The 23,544-nt window shown below is 43.2% G+C and overlaps 2 protein-coding genes across 2 annotated transcripts; both read left to right on the forward strand.

Moving 5' to 3' along the window:
• The first annotated feature begins 10,662 nt into the window (after positions 1–10,662).
• Positions 10,663–11,532, forward strand: LOC115237640. The gene has a single exon (XM_029810814.1). The coding sequence runs from the start codon at positions 10,663–10,665 to the stop codon at positions 11,530–11,532; it is 870 nt and encodes a 289-aa protein (XP_029666674.1).
• Positions 11,533–13,012: 1,480 nt separating this feature from the next.
• Positions 13,013–14,209, forward strand: LOC115237641. The gene has a single exon (XM_029810815.1). It carries the CDS (start codon positions 13,013–13,015, stop codon positions 14,207–14,209), a length of 1,197 nt encoding a protein of 398 aa, XP_029666675.1.
• Positions 14,210–23,544: the final 9,335 nt, after the last annotated feature.

The following is a 23,544-nucleotide window of genomic DNA, read 5'->3' on the forward strand; positions in this document are numbered from 1 at the left end:
AAAAAAAATTAAAATAGAAAAATTGTTGATTATAATTTCTCGGTGAGTGTACATGTGTATGTGTGTGTTTTAGTTCGCGGGTGTTACATTAATACGGAGGACATCAGTCAGAAATGCAATGGAATGATTTTACTGTTAAATTTAGATTCTGACTGGGTGATACAATGTGATGATTTAATTAAATATAAAAACAAACAAACATGTGTGTGTGTATGAGTGAGAAAGGAAATATGGAGTCATGGAGAGAGAGAATGAAGGGAGATATTTCAGTTTACTTTAATCCTGGTAGGATGAAGCGGATTCTAAGTCGGGTAGTTCATTGCAGGACTCCTCTATAGCTTTTACGAAATCTGCTTCTGAAAACTGCGGGGAAGATGGGGGTGAATTGTTCAAGAGGATAGTAGATAGGGAGGAGAAGGAACGTGGGGAAAGCGGAGGTTCGGTCGCTGGAGTGATATAGTCGGGGAAGTAGATGGGGGAGTAACTGGGGGAGGAGTAATGTGGCGAGGAAGGGAGAGTAAGTTCGACGGGTATGTGTGATGATTTTTTACTGTTTTACTGTGTAACGCAAAATTTGCATATTACAGGGGTTCGAGTTCTTCGACTCCTGCGAACGACTATTCGGCTGGAGGGTAGTGTATGAATAGTACCGGATCTGGTTTTCACTACGAAACCAGTGTGAATGTAATGTAATGTAACAACGTCTATTTATCGCGAGGGTTAATAGTATAAATGAAATGGATGAGTGTGACTTACTTTTTATTTCGCAGATCGAAGATGCAAGTTTTATTGTTAGACTGGCTTCGTGCCTTGTGGGTCGCTCTGGTTGCGGTTGACCAACGATGATGCTGGATGAGGACACTGGTATAGCACTATTAACTCTGATTTGCGTATCACGGTGCCAAGGCACTTAATAAGACTATGTCGAAGCTGGAGAGCAAGTACGTAAGTGAAGTGTGTCCCTTCGAGTCCTCTTTTTATATCTCTCTTTTCGGGGTGTATTCTAATTTCTAAGAATGGGAATCTTCCAAAACTTCAACGAATTAAAAATTGTGCCAGTGTCCTCATTAGGTGGGGTGTTTCTCCTACTTTTCAAATTTTCACTCGTAATGATCGTCGATTGGTGATCAGTTCAGAATCCCTTGAGCTCTAGATTTCCCGTACGCCCGTGATTTGATTAGAAAAAGTCTTATTTTCTGTCGTTACTGAATGTGACGTCACAGAAGTTTCGTTATTATTGATTTAGTTGTATTCGTCAGATATTTCGTGTTCACGGTTACTTTTAGATATAGATATTGATAAGTGACTAAATGTTTAAGGAATGTGTCACGCAAGATGCTCTATTTACCGAACGACTCATTTCTATCACCGATCGATTATCATTGCCGCAACTTCGCGGAAGGGAGGAATCGTGGAGTCGCCAGGACGTAACACTTGAGTCCATTCCATTTTAACCTGACTTTCAGTCAGTGTAAACAAAGGTTTTGCTATCAATGAAAATCCATTTACAAATTTCCTATAGTACGAACAGAATCCTAGAAAACTTCGCACTTGTCTCTTAGTTCAAGGAAGAGGCCAATTCTTTACAGCAAAAACTTTTTCGGGATCCGTAGTAATTCCCAATTCAGAAACAACATGACCAAGATATTTCACCTGTCTTCCTAAAAGAGAATACTTCTTCGGATTAATTTACAAATTATTTGAACGGAAACGAAGAAAAACAGTCCTCAAATTAGTCATCATATCCTCAAATGTCTTGCTGAAAACCGTCCTCAAATCAGTCATCATATCCTCAAATGTCTTGCTGAAAACAATAACATTATCTAAATAAACTGTAACGATGCATCACTCCCTCAGTAATGCACCGTTACCCGGCCGCCGATCCGCCGGAAGTCCGCCGCCCGACGAACACCGGTCGGGCAAATGCGGAGGCGCCGAGCGCCGCTAGCTTTCCGTCCACCGTGTGTATCAGCAGTATTCTAGTGGCAGGGAGTTCTCTGCCACCGACGGGATTCCTCGTCAGCCGATACATTCCTGATCCCACCACCCGCGATCCAGATACGCGAATTACAAGTCGACAATTACACGTACGGACAGACCGTTAACCACCGCCATTAACGCGCCCACGCGCCATTATTACGGGCACGATAAGTCCCGCACCGAGGGCTGACCTGCGCCCTACCGCGACACCGATCGACATCCGAAATCGATACCCGCGTCAAAGGACCGCCCACCGCCCACCGACGCGGCCGTAAAGGACCACCCGACCGCTAACGGCTCCTGCCGGATTTACGCCGCGCGATCAAGAATCGATACTCGTATGCATCGCCGAACTCGCGAATCGCGCTGCGCGCCATCGCGGTGCATTGCATGCACCCTTCGGCATTGCATACTCGCACACCGACAGTATACATTGTACACTCGCTCACATACATTATACGTACTCGCACCTATAATTTATACGTGCTCGCACACATACATTATACGCACTCGCACATCTATATTATACGCACTCGTCACTATCACTCGTCTCGCGCGCACATACACACCCTCCTCGTACACCTATACATATACTCACGCTGTACCAACACACATTTACATGCAATAAAGTACATTTCTACCAAACATCAATTCGCATTCGTGTCGCGATACCACTTTCACAAACCCAGGATCCCGACCGAGTTATCCGTCGCCCGCCTCGCGAAAGCAGCTTGTTACAAAACTAAACAAATTTTAAATAAAATTTCTCGCAAAACTCTTTCCATTAACCGCTCAAAAGTCGCTGGAGCGTTACACAAACCGAATGGCATTACGGTAAACTGCCATAACCCATTTCCTATGGAAAATGCCGTTTTTTCCCTTTCTTCAGATCGAACCTTTATCTGCCCGCTTTTCAAATCCAGAGTAGAAAACCAAGAATTCCCTGACAAACGATCCAAGATATCTTCAATGCGTGGTAGTGGATAAGAATCCTTGACTGTAATAGCATTTAATTTCCTGTAATCTACAAAAAATCTTAACGAACCGTCTTTTTTCTTTACTAATACTACAGGAGAAACTGTAGAATCACGGACTCTGAGATTCTTCTATTATACCCTGTGATTTCATTTCTTGAATAATTTGATCTACCTTTCCTATGAGATGTATAGGAACCCGACGTGGAGCTTGTTTAATAGGCACAGAATCTTTAATTTTAATACTGCAGGGGATGTTATAAATGAAGTTGTGTTCCACAACTTCACAATTCCCTGCAGTAATCTCCTCTGAAAATACATCCTGAAATTCATTTAAAAATTCAGCAAAAACACCCTTCTGCTCAGAATCCAAATTCCCCAAATTCTCCTCAAAAAGTTCCTTCAAGAAATTAGGAACATTTTTTGTTGAATCTATACAAGAACAAGAAAATTCCCCACAATCCCGTCATTCAAAATTTCCGAAATCTGAATCAAAAACTTTTTCCAAATTAATAATCTCAAGGAAATCAATCCCAAGAATACAATCGTCCGAAATTTTAGCTACTAACATAGGAACGTCCAAAGAATATTTTCCCAATCCTACCTTTACAACGACTTTATAAGAAATTATTACCGTTTCCCCTGTCGGATACCTTAGATGACAATAATTTTCATCAACCTTCCGACTAAGCCCCTCGACCAATCTCTCATTTAGAATAGAAATATCGGAACCCGTATCAATTTTGAACATACAAAATTTTCCATCAATTTTTCTCTTATAACTAAACAAATTTTTCATAATTTTATTTATAGAAGAACATTTATAAGTCACTTTCGGGGCATTAACTTTGTTAGCCGAACTCGCTCTCGACTAACCCTTGTTTTCCTCGCTTTTTAAAGCGTGACATTCCGATCGAAAGTGTCCCTGTGCTCCACATTGCCAACACTCTTTATTCTGCACAAAATTTCTTCGAGCTTTATTAAAATATTTACTTTTCTCAAAATTTTTACTTTCTTTTCCACTACTTTTACTTTCTTCCATTTTCTTTGTATTTTTACCATTTTTGTCATACATAAATTTAATTCTTTCATTTTTAAATTTAAGATTATTTCTTTCATCTTTCTTTTTGTAAAAACTATTCTCCTGTATAACTCTAACTGCCATAGCCCTCTCTATAGCCAATTTTAAAGATGTTACACTTTCTAATTGAAGCGTGCGCTTAATAAATCCATCTGATAGCGCCGCGATAAATCGCGCGCAAGCAGTTTTAACCCTTACTTCCTGTGTACATTCGGGATAAGCCAATCGCGACAATCGTTCTAAATCTGCGCCCAATGTCGCTAAATCCTCTGAAACTTTTTGCTTTCTATTGGTAAACTGGGTGTAATATGTTTGGACTAAATATCTTTCCCCAAAACGCAATTCTAACCTCGATTTTAACTCTTCAAACTTTACATCTTCAATTTCAAAAATTCCGTCAAATACGGAAGCGCCTTTCCCCTTAAGCATGATGCCAAAACAACCATTTTCACTGAATTAGACCACCCATTCGCTCGAGCTATCAGATGGAATTGAGTAAAGAATTCTTGCAAAGGGACACTTCCATCAAAGTTATCGGGTTTCAATTTATAACCACATTCATTTAAATTCAAATTTCCGTGTTCAGTATGTAAATCATTATTTTTATTATTAAAATTTCCGCGCTCGGTATGCTCTCTATTATTTCTATTATAAGAATGACTTAGCTGGCTATGACTATCGTTGTTATCGAGCTGTCGTATCCTCTCCTCCATTCTGCGAAGCATTTCCTCACGCTGTTGCAGCTGCGCCTCATAATTAGCTTGCTGCTGTAATCGTTCCTCTCGCAGCTGCCGAATCTCCCGCAACGCAGATTGGAGTGTGATCGCCTCCAATGTCGGTCCTGATGCTGTCGCTTCTGGAGAAGTTCGAAGCGGAGTCGCAGCTCGTTTCCGCGTCACAACCCCAAATGTAAGATCTTGTTGCTGTTCCGACGCCATAGCTCGTTTTACGCCCTTTCAAAATTGTTACGTTGTCCAGCTTTATCCTGGACGAGCCCCCAAAATGTTGCGTCCGCGGATCGGAATCGAGATAAATCGTATCACGCAAGACACAACCGGCACTCACACTCCGCGACGTAAATAATAACTCTTAGTTATGAGAGAACAAGAACTTTAATGAAACAGAACTATGTAACTATTCACAGAAATAGAGAAAAGAGAATATCGTCAATAATCTTGAACACGTCAGCGCGGATTGTCATCCGTCACAAGACTAAGATGGCGACCGAAAAACACAAGATGTCCGCCGTTGTTTTTTAACAAACTCCCCGGCAACGAGCTTAGAGGCAATCTCTCGAAGACGGGTATAATCCAGGGATGCAACAATATATATATGTACACCCCATTATACCGCATGATCATACCGCCAAATAAGTAAACAAAGACGCATGTCGGTATGCGGCATATATAGCGCTATTGTATTGTGTATGGAATGTCTCACTTTGTTGTCATTCATACAGTGACAGCGAGTGGCACCCGTTTGACCACGTTAATATTGACCACGGTCCCAATTGACCACGTTGAGATTGACCACGTTGCGATTGACCACGTTGATATTGACCACGTTCATATTGACCACGGTCCCGAATGACCACTGTCCTGATTGACCACAGTCTCGAATGACCACGTTGATATTTACCATGTTCCGATTGACAACGGTCCCGATTGACCACGGTTCAAATTGACCACGGACCCGATTTACCACATTGATATGGACCACGGTCCCGATCGACCACGTTGATATTGATCACGGTCCCATTGACCACGTTGAGATTGACCACGGTCCCGATTGACCATGGTCTCGATTGACCACGTTGAAATTGACCACGTTAAAATTGACCACGTTGATATTGACCACGTTGATATTGACCACGTTAATTATTGACCGTGACAGCGAGTAGGCAACAGCTCCATGTGTCGTTTTAGTATGTATCTCGTTATTTGCGATCGCGAGAATTATTAAAAGATATCTGAAACTCGATCTCTATAATAATTAATAATTAACGATACATTAGCGATTGCTATTTGTCGAAGCAGATATTAATTTCGTGTGATTTATTGTTATATGTGTATCTCATTATACGCGATCGCGAGAATTATTAAAAGATCTGAAACTCCATCTCTATGATAATTAATAATTAACGATTCATAAGCGATTGCTATTTGCCGAAGCAGATATTAATTTCGTGTGATTTATTGTTATATATGTATCTCGTTATATACGATTGCGAAAATTATTAAAAGATATCTGAAACTCGATCTTTCTTTCTTTCTTTTATATGGCCACTTCTGATCTGGGGAATTGATCAGTAAATTCCGGCCAACAACTGATTAAAGTGGGAATGAGATAGGAGAAATTAAATCATATGCATGGTACTATATAGATATATCTCATGATGATATATAATATGATAAATATAATATAGATATATTTCATGTGATTTATTGTTATACTAATATACTAAAACAAAGTAAGAATAATTACAAAAAGCAGTGAAATCCCACTAAAAGAAACCTCAGAAAAGTAAAAAAAATACACCAAGTACATATCTAAAAAACAACTTATAAAATTTTTTTTTAAATAAGAAATGAAAACTAAATATGAAATCAATAGCTAACTAGCCAAGTACTTAGAAGCAATTCAGTTTGTAAGAATTTGTAATTAGAAATAGTATTTGTCATAAAATCAAACTTGTATTTATAGAAATATTATACACAAATTTTCTCCATAAAATTAAAATGCTTTTTATTTTTATTAACAGAAACCTGATTTTCAAAATAAGTTCAATAGAAATAAAAAAATATAAAAAAATTTTAATTAAAAATTAATTTTAATTTATACTTTAAAAGTTAACTTTTTGAAGACATGGTCAGCCAAAATCTTCAAATATCCTTTCAATTCCTCCATAATCATTTTCCAACAATCCATTTATCACAAATATGTTAATTGATAATGCACAGATTCAAACATTGCATGTAATAAAGCATTTGTTCAATTTTGCTAATATAACCTAACTTTGCTCAATACGATTAAAAGAGCTCACTTCTTTTTCTTGCACTATTCCGCGTTAATAATTTCTTTTCACTGTATCACTTTTCTTCTTTGTGTTGCACTATTCCGCGATATTCTCATAATCGTTAATCACTTTATCACTTTCCTTCTTATCGCATTATACTCCGTGCGTACTCTTCTTCTTTACTTTATTGGCAAAGAACAGATTCTGTATTAAGGTGCCATTACATGACAGCATCGAGCATCGAGTGTGGAACGTCTGCGTCTACACAAAAATCATTGCGCAGGAATCTGAATGACATAGATTCCAGCTTGCGGCTAATAGCTTGATGAGTGATATGAATTCGGTCGAGATAAAAAAAATTATATTCTGATACACATTACTAATACTGAAAATTGATATTTATTTACATTATACACAATAGATTATTATTATTAAACAAAATATATATAAAACGTTACTATCCCCCAGCAGAATATTAGAATCTAATCAAGGATTAAGGAATATAATTTTCATAATTTTCTTATCTGCATGTTTATAACATATTGCTCCTTTAAATCATTTCCTACTTTAATAATAATAATAACACACACACACACAAATCTATTATATAATAAAATAAATGAAATAAATATAATTCTGAGCAACAATATTCTGCGCAGACACTTAACGCTCGGCGCTTGATGCTGCCATGTAAAGGCACCTTTACTGTTCATGCTGCCAGATTGCCATCTTACTTTAGAGTACCAGGAGGGGGAAGGCGTGCATGCGCGCGAAAGTCAAGCAGTAGAGCGTCAAATCGAGATGTCGTACTTTCGCAGGAAGGAAACTATGGATGCGATCACTCTATAAGAAGGGTCTTTCGGGAGGTCAAATATGTCATAAGGTAGAAGAGTTCCCAGGTTCCGCTGAATGGAACGGAGAAGCGGACCGCGGTGTTCCCCAAGCAACGGGCAGGACCAAAGAACGTAGCCGATGTCCTGCCGTGATGCCCCATAATTGCAAGCAGGAGATTCCACTATATTGCATCTGTTTAGGCTGTAATTTAAATTGTAGTGGTTAGAACGGATTCGACAGTTACTATCTCAAGACGGTTCAGGTTCAGGTTCAACTTAGTGAACCACGGATCGGGAGTAAATGATGAATATAATTTAAAGTACTGGAAGCTTTTGTGAACTGCTTGATTTACAAGAAAATCTCCAACAGTCTCGGTGTATCTTTTTTGCGGAATGACATAAAAATCCGAGTGAGGGGGAAGGTACTCCGAAGGCTTGCCCCCACCAATAGCCTTCTTAGCGAGACGATCCGCCATCTCATTACCAAGGGTGCCGACATGGGCTGGGATCCATCAGGACAATGTCAATTCCCTGAAGGAAGGCCGATCTCAACTTGTTTTTCAGAACCAGGACGTGGTAATTGTGGTCCATATCGATTCTACTAGAAGAAACGATATCGACCACACTGCGGTGGGAGCGTCCCGTTTGACCACGTTGATATTGACCACGATCCCGATTGACCACGTTGAGATTGACCACAGGTCAATTGTGCCTGACTTGCGGAGGGGGTGTGGGAGGGGGGCCGAAGGCCCCCCTTGCACCACTCCGCATGTGTGTGTGTGTGTGTTACATGATTTTTCAGTCGGGATCGTTGTCCATATAAACGTGGTCAATCTCAACGTAGTCAATCGGGACCGTGGTTAATATTAACGTGTCAACCGGGACCGTGGTCAATATCAACGTGGTCAATCGGGTCTGTGGTCAATTTGAACCGTGGTCAATCGGGACCGTGGTCAATCAAAACCGTGGTAAATATGAACGTGGTCAATCGGGACTGTGGTCAATCAGGACAGTGGTCAATCGGGACCGTGGTCAATATCAAGGTGGTCAATATCAACGTGGTCAATCGCAACGTGGTCAATTGGGACCGTGGTTAATATTAACGTGGTCAAACGGGTGCCACTCCACTGCGGGAGTCCGATAAGACAGTAGCCCTCTCGACACAACTTTCCAGAATGAATTCCACCGCGTGAATTATAGCAAGACCGCAGGGGGAATCCATCGTCGACCTGACGTGGGCAACTCCCGCTGCGGTACATGTAGTTAGTGGATGGGAGGTGCTGCAAGAAGAGACGGCATCTGATCATCTTTATATTAAGCTGACCGTTGCAGCTATCTCCCCAGAGGTGCTAAGGCGGCGTCGAGCAGCGGAGACAAACCCGAGGAGATGGGTCCTTCGCAAGATGGATGAGGACCTCCTCAAGGCCGCCATACTGTCGAACACGTGGCCAGAAGAGGACAGAGAAGAAAGTGACGTTGACCAGCAAGCCTCATGGTTAGAGGACATGCTGACAGATGTTTGCGACGTCGCATTGCCTCGTGCAAAGCCTTCTCCCCGACGCGCCGCCTACTGGTGGTCGGAGGAGATTGCGTCGCTACGAAGGACGTCTGTAAGGGCTAGAAGGGCATACACAAGAGCCCGCCGACGAAGGAGTGCCTCTGATGAGGAAATTGAGGAAAGATACAGGGAGTACCGTGCCGCTAGGGACGCCTTAGTGAAGGCCACCAAAACCGCAAAAGCCAAGGCATGGAATGAGCTCCTTCAAACTCTGGATGAAGACCCGTGGGGACGTCCATATCGCATAGTACTTAACAAACTAAGGCATTGGACGCCCCCCACGACGGAGGCAATGGACCCCCAATTCCTGGACAACGTCCTCACCACACTATTCCCGACCAGAAACCCTGGAAATAATCCAGTCCCAGTCGTGGGGCAAGTGGAGTGAAACGAGGACTTGGAGGTGTCCACGGAGGAGCTCAGGACAGCGGTTAAAAGGCTGGGAGCACGGAAGGCTCCAGGCCCAGACGGCATCCCGGGCAAGGTCATCGCCCTGGCCTCGGGAGAAATTGGAGGGCGAATGAGCCGGATCTTTACTGATTGCCTTAAATGTGGGCGCTTTCCGGCAAGCTGGAAGGAGGCAAAAATAGTTCTCCTACCAAAGCCGGGTAAACCGGCGGACTCCCCCTCATCATACCGGCCCATATGCCTACTAAATGAGACGGGGAAGATGTTGGAGAGGATTGTTGCGGATCGTCTCGTCCAACACCTGTCTGCGGAGGGCCCCGATCTTAGTGATGGACAGTATGGCTTTCGGCGGGCGCGTTCAACAGTGGACGCCATCCTACGGGTCCGGGCGATGTCGGAGACCATCATAACGGACGGGGGAGTTGCGATGGCGGTATCTTTGGATATCGCCAACGCCTTCAACTCACTCCCGTGGGAAAGGGTAGGAAGGGCTCTCCAATACCACCGAGTCCCCCTGTACTTGGTCGCCGTGATTGGAGACTATTTCCGGGACAGGAAAATTACATATATGGACCGGGAGGCCGTAACGCAAGAAAGGGAGATGACGTACGGGGTCCCGCAAGGCTCAGTGCTGGGCCCACTACTATGGAATCTCGCCTTTGATGTGGTTCTGAGGACAGCACTCCCTTCCCGGCTGTAGTGTAGTCTGCTATGCAGATGATACACTAATACTAGCCGGGGGAAATAACTGGGAGAAAGCAGCAGCTGCTGCCAACGTGACTACGGCATGTGCCGTACGGACCATCACGGGGATGGGGCTTTGGGTGGCGCCCCACAAAACTGAAGCTGTCTTCATGCATGACGGCTCTTGTGGGGCCCCACCCGTGGCTCATATTATTGTGGAGGGAACTCGTGTACTGGTGGGGGACCAGATAAAATACCTGGGCCTCCACATCGATGGCACTTGGAGCTTTACTGAGCACTTTGCCCGCATGGCCCCCAAAGTTAATGGTATTGCAGCAGCCCTCAGAAGACTGCTACCTAATATCGGAGGGCCAGGTGGACACACCCGCCGCTTATATACAGCCACAGTGCATGCGGTGGCATTGTACGGGGCCCCTGTGTGGGCTGAGAGTGTGATGGCTATCCGTCGTAACAAACAGCTCATGCGACAGGTACAGAGACGCATGGCCATCGCAGTTACGCGGGCCTACAGAACGGTGGCATATGAGGCGGTGCTGATCCTGGCAGGAATTCCCCCCTTCGAACTTCTGGCTCAGATGTACGCTGAAGTCTACCAGCGTACAAGGAGGCTTAGAGAGGGGGGAACTATCATCATTGACAGGATCAGAGTTCTGATAAGGAAACAAGCCCGGCAAGCTTTCATTATTAAATGGCAAAGACGCCTTTATGATGAGAACCTTGCAGGGCAGAGAGTGGTCGGAGCCATCAGGCCCCTCCTAAGTGAATGGCTGGAGGTGCAGAAGATGAGGGGGACCTTCCACACGACGCAGGTGCTCTCGGGGCACGGATGTTTCGGGGATTATTTATGCCGAATAGGAAAGAAGGAGACAACGAGATGTCATCATTGTGATGGAGACTGTGACTCGGCGCAGCACACTACAACACTGTCCTGCCTGGACGGAGCAGCGCCGAGTCCTAGTTCAAGATATTGGCAGTAATGACCTATCCCTATCGACTATTATCCTGATAATGGTCGAGAGGGAGGAAGCATGGAGGGCATTTGCCTCCTTTTGTGGCGTTATAATGTCACAGAAAGAGGCGGATGAAAGAATTCGCCGGGGGGAGCAGCCTGCAGAAGCCAGCCAAGAGCAAGGAGGGCGGGCACTATGGGTCCCCCGGATAGACGCGTAGCCGTTAGGAGGGTTACCCGTAGGAACCCCACGGGCGTGGGATAATAATATCCTCAGTCGGATACTAAGGGAGGAAGGCCCCGGGAGATGGGGGGTCGTGCTCATCACTGTCGTGAAGTTTTTTGATATGACTGCAGGTGTGGGTGCGACCCGACATCCCTCCTATGGGCAAAAAGAGGAAGACTCGGGAGGGTGAGATAATATTTTTCCACGGGGTGGAAAACTCTCCCCCTCCCCAGTCGTCGAGGTGCAGGGCCCCTGGAGAAGGAATATCCCCTGAAACAAGGGATGACCTAATCCGAGGGCTGGGATTGGGGGGGGCATGATGTAGGCGTTGGCACATGCACCCCTAACAACCCCCACAAAAACACCAAGTGGGAATGGCGTGGTGGAAGGTGTCCCCACCACGCCATAAGAAGCAAGGCTAGCCTCTATAACACCAGGGGCATGCTCTATACATAGAGCATAGAGAGGTTGAAGAGGCGTTGGGGGTGCTCGGAAGAATGCAGACTGCGATTCCCGAGCACCCCCAGACATATACGCCGAGATGGACACCCGGGGGGGTTTTAGTGGGTATTCTCTGCAGAATTTGAAGGGTGAGTCCCACATAACCCCGCGGAGCAACGCTCGCTCCGTGGGGTATGCGTAAATGCATTTCCCCCCGTCAAAAAAAAAAAAAAAGGTTAGGTTAGGTTCTCTTTCGATGGCTGGCCACCTTGTCGTGGTGAAAGCGCTCGCCCTGAAGCTTCCTGCGCGAGCAGGGAGTGAAAGAGTGCTAAGAGCCAGCCTAGGAGAAGGAAAACTCCGAAACAAACCCGGTGTGTCGACACCGTTAGCGGGAGTGTACGCGCTCACGCATCGGCCGGGGAGTTCACCCTTGTAAACAAACCGGAGGCCGTCCCGTGAGGCAGACTTGGTCTGTCAACGGCAACCTAAGGGCTGGGTGGGTTTTGGGTATTTTTGTGGGGTGGGTATTTCTCCCTGGCATACGGGGAAGGCCTCCTGTGATCTCTCAGGGCCATGACGGTGGATCACACCGTCTTGGGCCTGGGACGTAGGAGCCGTAATGTATGCCTAGAGGGTAGTGCCCCTCGAATCAAATGAACTCCTCGTAGTCTAAGTTGTGTATAACCGTGACGAGGGACGCTGGTCGGGGCGAGGTTAATATTTTGGTCATGAACGGTACCTCTGGGGCACATGTCCGAACCCCAGAGTATTTTAGGACTTACCCGGGTAAGGAGGCTCTGCCCGGGTGGACACCCCTTCCTACCACACTCGTGGGAACAAGATGGAGACTTTTAACAATAAAAAACAAAACAACTTGATGATAGAGGAGGATGCAAGCATGGGGGAGGATACAGGTGATGAGCGGAATTCAAACCGTAGGGCAAGAATCCCGGGAATCACGCTGGAAAGAGGGGACTCGCTAGCACCGGTGAGATCCACAACGAGCGGACAGGACAACCGGTCCGAGGCTTCGACAAAGTCGTATGATTCGGAGGAATCAAGTACGACCTTGTACGAAGAGGACGAATTTGGCCGAGAGATTAAAAAGGCCAGGAAACGTGGTCGACCAGTTACCACTGGCGACTACGAACGGAAGAAGAGGAGGGATGCCTTAAGGCAGGAGGAACAGAGGAGGGAAATGGAGAGGATTGAGGAACAGAGAATCCTCGATGACTCATATGTCCCCCCGGAGACAAAAGCCAGTCTCAACATCCCTAGTGTTGAGGACATCATGGAGGAGCTCCGCGATGCCCCAACGCCGGACGTGTCGGCAGAGATTAAAAAGGCCAGGAAACGTGGTCGACCAGTTACCACTGGCGACTACGAAAGGAAGAAGAGGAAGGATGCGCTAAGACAGGAAGAATCTAGAAGGGAGATTGAGAGGCTAGAGGAACAAAGGATCCTCGATGACTCGTACGTCCCCCCAGAGACGAAGACCAGCCTTAACATTCCAAGCATGGAGGACATTATGGAGGAGCTCCGCGATGCCTCCACGCCAGACGTATCGGCAAGGGCCCTCGAACATCTTCAAAGGGTCCATAGGGTCGCGGCGGTTTCAAAGAACCTCAAGGGTACCTTTGTAAACCAGTTGAAGACAGCAGTTAACGTGGGGAAGGCCTGCGCCACAACTCTGGCCATAAGAGCGCAGAACATTGGCGCGCCAGAGGTAGAAAAGTCGGAGGCTGAGGAACTCCGCAAGCAGCTCAGGGCGATTCGTATGGAAAACCTTAGGCTGCAAAAGGAGGCGGAGCAGGCTAGGGAAAACCTGCGAATGGCGATGGAGTGCCAAAACGTAAATTATCCCAGCAAGACGGTAAATACCTCAACCGTCCAGGAGGACATGACAACAGACTTCCCTGTGAATCAAGTGGAGTGTGAAGACTCAGTGGCAACGAGTGTCACTCTGCCTCCAAGGAAAGAATGGCCGCAGGCAGCCAGGCCACCAATCAAAGGCATCCCCAAGGTCTTGGAAGACTGAGAAGATGCCCCAATTGGATTGCCGGTTATAGACCGCATCATTAGTAAGCGGCTGGACAGTCTCTTCAATAAATGGAGCGACAAGATGGAGCAAGCTCTAGGTAAATTCACCGGGCAAGTCCACCAGCCAAAAGGCCAAGGGGCTAACCCTCCCTTAGCAAAGAGCAAGACAACCGGGAAGGGAAAAGGTGCGGGAAAAGGGACCACATTCGCGATGCATTCGCCGGGAATACGGAAGAACAGCCATCTATTCTAAACTTTTTCCTAGTATGCAGGGTAGGGAAAAAGATGCCTATCCCGACGTAATCACCGGACTCCTCCTTCGAAGCATCCGTGAAAATTAAGTGTCTCTCCTCGATGAGATAAGAGAGGGATGATTGAAAGACAAGTTGTGGGAATGGAGCATGACGGATGTCCTCCACCACTGATTGAGGAGTAACTTCGATTCTGGGAGCGAAGGACGAAGTTTCGTAAGAAAAGAGGTATAAGAGGACCTTGATAAAGGACGCGATCTTATACCTATACTTCCTCGCGCTGCAGAAGACTCTATATAAAGGAAATCTATTGAGTAAATCGAATCTATTGTTGCTAAAGAGAGCTGCCTGTAAGTCGCTAAGTTTATCGATAAGAATATTGTCTTTAAGGGCAAAGGATTTGAGAATTAATTTTGTCGTCAGATAGTCGAAACGATGCCGAATGGTAGACCACGTTGGAGTTGTTTATTTTAAACCTATGCAATAACGCAGAGCTCTGGATTGAGTCTTTTCTAGAAGTTCCACTAGATTCTTATTGTGGGTAGGAAAGATCAAAGCTCCGTACTCAATCGATCCGCGCACCAAGGCCTTGAATACACAGAAGAGTGTCCTTAGGTTCGCTCCAGATCCCACACAACGATTTCAATATGTTTGCGAGCTTTCCACATTTGTCCGCCAGATAACGAGTGTGCTCCCGTCCCCTGAGAATGGGATCGAGTAGAACTCCGAGAAACTTGTACGAGTGTGATAAGTTGACGGTAATGCCCTCCAAGACTATTGCAAAATTGAAAGAGCTGATTCTCTTTTTACTAAGGACGATAAGAGCCGACTTGGTAGGAGACACGGATAAGCACCTAGTTAATTCAAATTGCGAGTCTGTTCGCCGATCTCTCAAACCCTCCGTGTGAGTCCTGGATATCAGTGGATCTTACGTATATGGCCATATCGTCCGCGAACTTAATAATCTGACAGCCACCGGTGAGACATTACATTTGGTTACATAAAGATTGAATAGAAGAGGACTCAAAATTTATTCCTGCGGACCTTTGTTTGTGATGTATACAGGAGAGATTTCGCCATTGTTTACGAATTGAATATTTCTTTGATTTATCAATTGACAGATGAACCAATAGACTTTTGGGAGAAGGCCCATGTTCACGAAGTCCTCGACCAATATATTTGGAACAACGTTGTCAAACGCCCCTTGTATGTCCAGGAACAAATAAGCCGTGGTTTAGCGAGACGCCATTAGCAAGAAGCCGTTGTAGATTTCGGTAGTCAGTATGCCCAAGTTGCCCTAGTACGATTTTCTCTTACGGAAGCCAAACTAAATAGGGGAAAGAATCCCTAAAGATTCAATCCACCAATCCAAGCGAGTCAGAATCATCCTCTCCAATATCTTCAATAGGCAGGAAGTGAGAGAACAGGGCGAAACTTTCCAGGAGTGAATTTATGGATGAAGAAAACGAGAGAGTGATACCACGACGGGGGGAACAAACCCCCATCCAAGAGCTCATTATAGATGTCAAGGAGCACCCGCAAATACTCCTCGGGAAGGGTCGAAATCATTTTATAGTCTATTTGGTCTATACCCGGAAAGGAGCGCGTCCTAGCGTTGTAAACCGCCGATTCAAGTTCTCTATAAGTAAAAGGGCTCTCAAACATCTTACAATTATAGTCCGTGGAGAAGACGGTGGGCACATGGAGTCGATGGGGCGTATCCCGTTTGGACACGGAACGATTTGACACCGCTCGATTGGACACGTAGTATTGGACACGGAACGATTGGACACTGCACGATTGGACACAGAATTATTGGACACCGTCCAATCGTGCAGTGTCCAATCGTGCAGTGTCCATAGATGCGGTGTCCAATCGTGCAGTGTCCAATCGTACGGTGTCCAATCGTGCAGTGTCCAATAATGCGGTGTCCAATCGTGCAGTGTCCAATCGTTCCGTGTCCAAACGGGTGTCACCCGAGTCGATGGAGTCTTGTGTATTGTCCGAGATGAAATAGTTAGAGCGAGGAAGAAGGGCGGTGATACCCAAGTGGCGATTCTTGAATCGTTTAATCACCGTCCAGATATAATTGATAGGAGTATTTGGAGTAAGATTTTGACAGAACTTTCTCTATCCCTTTTTCTTTTCCGTCTTCAATACTCGCCTTGATATGACCTTCTGCCTTTTAAAAGCGAGAAAGTTGGCGTATGATGGCGACTTTTTGAATGTCGAGAGGAGCCCACGTCTGAGGTCGACCGTCTCCTGGCAGGTTTCGTTCCACCAAGGAGCTGGGAGAGAGAATCTTCGCCTATGAGAGGAATGAATTAGATGAATATATGATGAATTAGAAGTGTTCCGGGAGCGGTTTGCCACCGAAATATGAGGCAGTGATTCCTTAGATGACCGATAAAAATTTCATATTTATCTAATGCGTTTAGTGCGGGTCCTTCGATAGTTTCCCTTAGCAAATCCATACTGTTGCTCAGGTTTGAAGCGAATTGTTCTCTTTCTGTTATAGATAATTTGATTTTATGCGAAAAGAACTTTCTTTTTCTAAAAAATTGGTTGAATTTAATCTCTATTAGGTAGTGATCACTCAAATGAGTGTCCTCCAATGCATTCCATTTGCAGAGATCTATAATTGGAGGGGATACAAAGGTAAAGTCAATTGCATGATCTGGACGAGTCAAAAAGGTAGGGGATCTGTTATTAATGCATGTAAAAGACAAATCCAGAGCCGAAGTGAGTAATGTTTTGCCCTCTCCGCTTGTTCATTTGCAACCCCACTCGCTATGATGAGCGATAAAATCTCCCAGTAGAATTGCGTGGGAATTGCAAAATGCAAAGAGAGAGTCATACTGTTAGTTAATAAGAGATTCTTGTGGATGTCTATATACAGAGACAATGGCGAGACCAAAGGATTCATAATGAATGACAATGGCAATGCACTCTAATTTGTTAACGAATTGGATGCAATAGCTTACGAAAGTATATGGAACGGATCGGCGAATAAGAAGCAGACCTCCACTATTACGAGTCAACGAGTCTGTCCGGAATATGTTAAAATCTCGCAGGGACACCTGTGAGTCGGAACTCAACCAGATCTCCGATACGGGCAGGATATCATACTCCTGGAATAAAGTATTCGCAGGATCCATCTTGTTTAGTGTTACATCCTGGCGACTGCACAATTCCTTCCTTCCGCGAAGTGTCGGCAATGATCGTCGATTGGTGAGACGAACGAATCGTTCAGTAAACAAACCGACGCAAAAAGATCGGTGATGAAACCATGCCGGTCTCCTCGAGATAAATAAAAATCAATAGATATCCCTTAGTAGAATTTGCTGGCGGAAGAATAAAGAGACACCAACAGAAGATAATATAAAATTTTCTAACGAAATATCCAACAAACACAGCTGCATCAATAATAATAAAATTTTCCAACGAAATATTCAATAAACACAGCTGCATCCATAGCAATAAAAATAATCATAAGAAAATAGGACTTTTTCTAATCTGATCACGTGCAAGGAACCTTCGAACGGATATCGAGGTCACCAATGGACGATCACCACGGGTAAAAATTCGAAAAGTAGGAGAAACATCCCGCCTAATGGACACTAGCACAATTTTTAATTCGTTAAAGTGAAGAATCTCCATTTCTGCGCAATTTCAATTCGTTGAAGTTTTGGAAGGTTCCCATTCTTAAAATTAGAATACACCCCTGAAAAGAGAATTATAAAAAGAGGACTCGAAGAGACCATCACAATCAATCATTCTCCAGTCTTCAGTTTCACGCAGTCTTACTCTGTGCTTTTGCACCGTAATTCGCGAGTAAGTTACTTGTGCAACCAGTGTCCTCACTTGGCATCATCGCGAGAGCAACCACGAGTCAAACATCGGGTTATCGACATGATAGAGCGAAACACCGCACAAATTCTCCTCCATCTCTGAATTACTATTTAAAAAAGTAAGTTAAATTGAATAATTTTTCTTTGCCAATTCATAGCTCTCCGCAGAATGTTTCATTCTTTTAAATCATCAACTCATTCCGGCAATAAGTCTTAGAAAATTTTAAATCCTAATCTAACACATATGCGAGCAAACAATTTTATACTTCTGACCGTTCTTAACATATACACTTATTGACTTATACATATCGATTTATACACCCCTGAAAAGAGAATTATAAAAAGAGGACTCGAAGAGACCATCACAATCAATCATTCTCCAGTCTTCAGTTTCACGCAGTCTTACTCTGTGCTTTTGCACCGTAATTCGCGAGTAAGTTACTTGTGCAACCAGTGTCCTCACTTGGCATCATCGCGAGAGCAACCACGAGTCAAACATCGGGTTATCGACATGATAGAGCGAAACACCGCACAAATTCTCCTCCATCTCTGAATTACTATTTAAAAAAGTAAGTTAAATTGAATAATTTTTCTTTGCCAATTCATAGCTCTCCGCAGAATGTTTCATTCTTTTAAATCATCAACTCATTCCGGCAATAAGTCTTAGAAAATTTTAAATCCTAATCTAACACATATGCGAGCAAACAATTTTATACTTCTGACCGTTCTTAACATATACACTTATTGACTTATACATATCGATTTCGATTTTACTTTTTTCATCCTTTAATCAAATATATTTTCATATTGTATTAACCAGTCAGAACCTAAATGTTAACGAATAAGAATGATAGAATCTTTCCCTTGCATTCTGACTGATGTCTTCTGTATTAATGTAACACTCGCGAACTAAAACACACACACACACACACGTACACTCGTCGAGAAATTATAATCAACAATATTTTATTTTTATTTGTATATAATCATGTATACCTATCATTTATTTTAAAAAATGAATAAATTCATATTTTGTTAATTAAAATCAAAATAACTCTTTATTAACCCCCACTCATTCCTAGTCGAAAGATTGCACTTGGTCCCATCCCGTGTAAAAGAGATTAAATTCTCTTACCGAGAAGGGACCACCGAACGAACGTCTGAATAACCAGCATAATAGCGACTCAGTCATTTATCTGCTTTTCAGACCTGTCAGTTCGTTCGACCCGATTCCAAACGCCACGAGACGTTTAACTTCGGGATAATAGAAGATAGTTGTTGCGCTCTTCCATTGACTCATCCTTCCTTGAGTCTGGACGTAACATTAGCAAAGAATGACAATTCCATTGTAGGATTCTGAAGGATTAATATTGAGAGAGGCTATTCCGTGCCAAATCTGGCATTTGAAGAGAAGGGATTGGACGCGGATGCGCGGATCCAACGATTGCAGGAATGAGCTCATAAACTCCGAAACAGCGTCATATAAGCCAAGGAGTTTGAGAGCAGGAGAAAGTTTTTCCATAATTAAATTCATGAGGTTAAAGAGTTCGTATAACTCTGGATTGGAGCTGAGGTTGAAATTAATGTTTGGTGATTGAGATGGAGAAGGATAGGCTGAAGAGGGGGGTATGTCTGGCCATTACGCCGTTCTCCGAGAAAGAGGAAGGTAATCTTCCATTATGGGAAATAAGGAAGGAGTTGTGAGCGGGAAAGGGGTTAGAGGAGGGGTGTGGGGAAACTCTGGGAATAGGACGGGGGAGGGATGGAGAAGAGGGAAAGATGTTGTTCGTGGATTTTTGTGAGGGATGGGATAAGAACGGAGATGATGCAGGAGATGGATGAAATATGGAGTGGAGCTGAAGTTGATAATCTTTTCTTGTGCGAGGAGATTTGAGTTTGAAACATGGGAGTATGATTCAGGGAAGGGAAAGGAAGAGGGACCAACTGCAATAGGATCAATCGAAGAGGTTGAGCTCTCCGAAGTCTATATTATCACGTCAAAAGGACCTTGTGAGGTTCTGTCGTACCTGTTCGTGTCCGTAAGGGACATGAAGTCAAGCCAATTCTTATCACCAAGAGAACCAGAGGAAAGAGGCTTACCTGGGTGCAGACCATCCTTCCCACTCGTCCAATTACCATCATTTGTAGCGGGAAGCGCTTTATCTTTTTTCAATTTCTTACGTTTTTTATTCTTTGGCTTATCAGTTTCTACAGGCTGAGCGTCACGAACTTCACTGGGCGAAAAGGTGTCCTTTAAAATAAATGCAATATCATTAATCGATTCAATCTCCGTCTCCATTACATCATCGGATTCTAGAAGGAAGGGGGGAAGAGAGGATGCGATTGAGTCAAGCTTGTCCTCGGCATTATCCGTCAATCTGTTATTAAGCGAAGTAGTTAATGCGTCTATCGTTGAAGATTTTAATTTGCAAGAGGGATCCGTCATTGGATCTTGGATAGACATACTTGTGGTCGAGAAAGCCAGACCGGGAAACCGGCCGGCTAAGATGGCGGGTTACTGCGCACCGCAGAAGCAGGCAAATCACACACAAAGATAAGCATACAAGGAGAACCGGAAACAACAGTTCTCGATGTGATTCGAGCAAATTAGCGTAAAACACCAATGTTGAGAAAGCAGGGGGCTTTAAAAAGGCTGTTATAACTATTATCGTACTAATTAACAAGAAGCACTCAAGGCAGGCACGTGTACACACTTTCACAGGTGGCGCTCGAATCTCGCGCGTACTCTTATAAAATATAAATATTTTACGTATGTACACGCATTTACATATGATCTTATCTCTTAAAGCATTCTGCACACTCAAGCGAATAATCGTACATGAGCGATGTGAACGCCGCTCGAGGGACAAAATCGCTTTGCGTGTGTGCGTGTGAGCATACGTACATGAACGACTGGATCTGAATCTGAACCTGAAAGATCAAAAGTATCACATTCTGGTATACGATTATCGTAGCTCAGGATTGACTGCACCAATCTTATTCAAACTTGTCGCAATCAAAAGCTTGCATCGACATTGTATAAGAATAGTACCGTTAGATTTTGATTACGGCTTTAGTTCCTGAGCTATTTTAATCGAAAGTTTATTTGACGTAAAACTCCGGATAAGCTATTTGGTAGCGACGCGGCCCCTGTATATAGACAAAACCGTTGACAAGTCGGAAAGAATTATTTTATATATTTGGCGTCGCGACGCTACCGCGTCGCTTAGTACTTCATGTAATTCAGATCTTATACAAGATTGCTGACGCGTTATTTCAATCTCTTCGTTCAAACACCGCATGTAATCGTCGAACGTTATCGTTCTCGCGACGACATTACTCTTGACGCTTTTGATCTTTTTCATATCCTTCTTACCATCTACTCGCAATGCGTACATTTTTGCCCTAAGCCCGACGAATTCGATCATTATCGCGCCATTATTTTCATCCTTCATCACATCCGATATCTTTTTATTCACGAGCGGTATACCGTACACATTGTCCACTGCATAATCGCTGGTAACGAATCTGTCGACATTGCGTTTTATATTCTCATATACATCTTCACACTCGATGTGATATATGAGACTGTCAATGTCAGTATACATGACTTTACATTTTTCTTTATATAGGGTGGGGAAAAAGTCCCGGACCCTTGAAATATCTCGGATGGAGTGAGATGTAGAAAAAACGAAGTGAGATATCAAAAAATATTTCAGACAAAAGTTGCATGGTTTTGAGGGGGCCACATGATAAAAATATGGATTTGACCTTGAGTGACCTTTTCAAGATGAGGTCAATATGGCCGATGTTTTCTTAAATGGAACTCCTCATTTTTTTATTGCATATTCTTGTAGCTTATCTCAAGAGCTTTTCAAAACACTATAATAAACTATTTTTCACTAAGTACTTTTTGACTTATTTTATATTTTAATCTGACATATTTTGATATAAAAAATAAAATATTTCGTAAAATATTTAGTTTTCGATAATCTTACCGTAATACTTTTATGTACAGAATAATGAGACAAATCAATTAGTATAAAAAAATAATTGTTTTTAGGAAAAAGTATGTAATTATTTACAATGTATTTTTTTAAAATAATTATTTGTGTTTCTCTTTACACTAATTGATTTATCTCATTATTATGTACATAAAAGTATTACGGTAAGATTATCGAAAACTAAATATTTTACAGAGTGTCCCAGATCACCCGTACATCCCTTCTAAAATGAAAATAACTGGCTTTTATCAGAAATGACAAACATTTTTTAAGTAAATCGGGTATGCTCTATCGAATGGTGATATTTTCAACTTTTGATTCCGATCGGAAATACGCCATCCGGACCGGAAGTTGGATTTTTTGAGGGAAACATAGTACTTTTTATTACAGATTCGAATTGTACGTGAAAAAATAAGAAACTTTTGTATCAAACGTTTTTTCTGAAAGTGCCTCTGCCAATCTTAAAATTGATCTTGAAAGTAACTGTCACAGTTGCTAAAAAATTCAAATTCCGGTCCGGATGGCGTATTTCCGGTCGGAATCAAAAGTTGAAAATATCACCATTCGATAGAGCATACCCGATTTACTTAAAAAATGTTCGCGATTTTTGATAAAAGCCATTTATTTTCATTTTAAAAGGGATGTACGGGTGGTCTGGGACACCCTGTATATGAGTCGTTCACATCAAAACCGGAATTTAATTTTTAGACAGGTAAAGAGGCAAAATTATGACTGGTAAAGAACATCTATTTTTTAACATAATCTCCATTTACATCACAACATTTTTGCTATCGATATACTAATGCGTTAATACCGACAGAATAGAAAGAGTTGTCCTAACATCTGAACTACTGTAATGTACACGTTTTAAGCTCATCTTCTGACTGAAAGCGCCTGCTGCCCAAAATGTTCTTTCAAGGGACCAAACAGATGAAAATCTAAATGTTTATAGTTTTTCTCTTTTTTGGGAGGTGTGTATTAAAGAGTGTGTGTTACAGTGGTTCAGAAGTCAACTCCTTGACAACTCCTTCTATTCTGCCGGTATTAACACATTGGTACGTCGATGGCAAAAATGCTGTGATGAAAATAGGTATTATGTTGAAAAATAAATGTTCTTTATTAGTCATAATTTTGCCTCTTTATCTGTCTAAAAATTAAATTCCGGTTTTGATGTGAACGACCCAAGTATAATTCAAATATAATTATATAAAAAAATCAAATATAAAT

Source organism: Formica exsecta, unplaced genomic scaffold, assembly GCF_003651465.1.
Source record: "Formica exsecta isolate Colony F162 unplaced genomic scaffold, ASM365146v1 scaffold302, whole genome shotgun sequence".
In the NCBI taxonomy this organism is placed as follows: Eukaryota; Metazoa; Arthropoda; class Insecta; order Hymenoptera; family Formicidae; genus Formica; species Formica exsecta.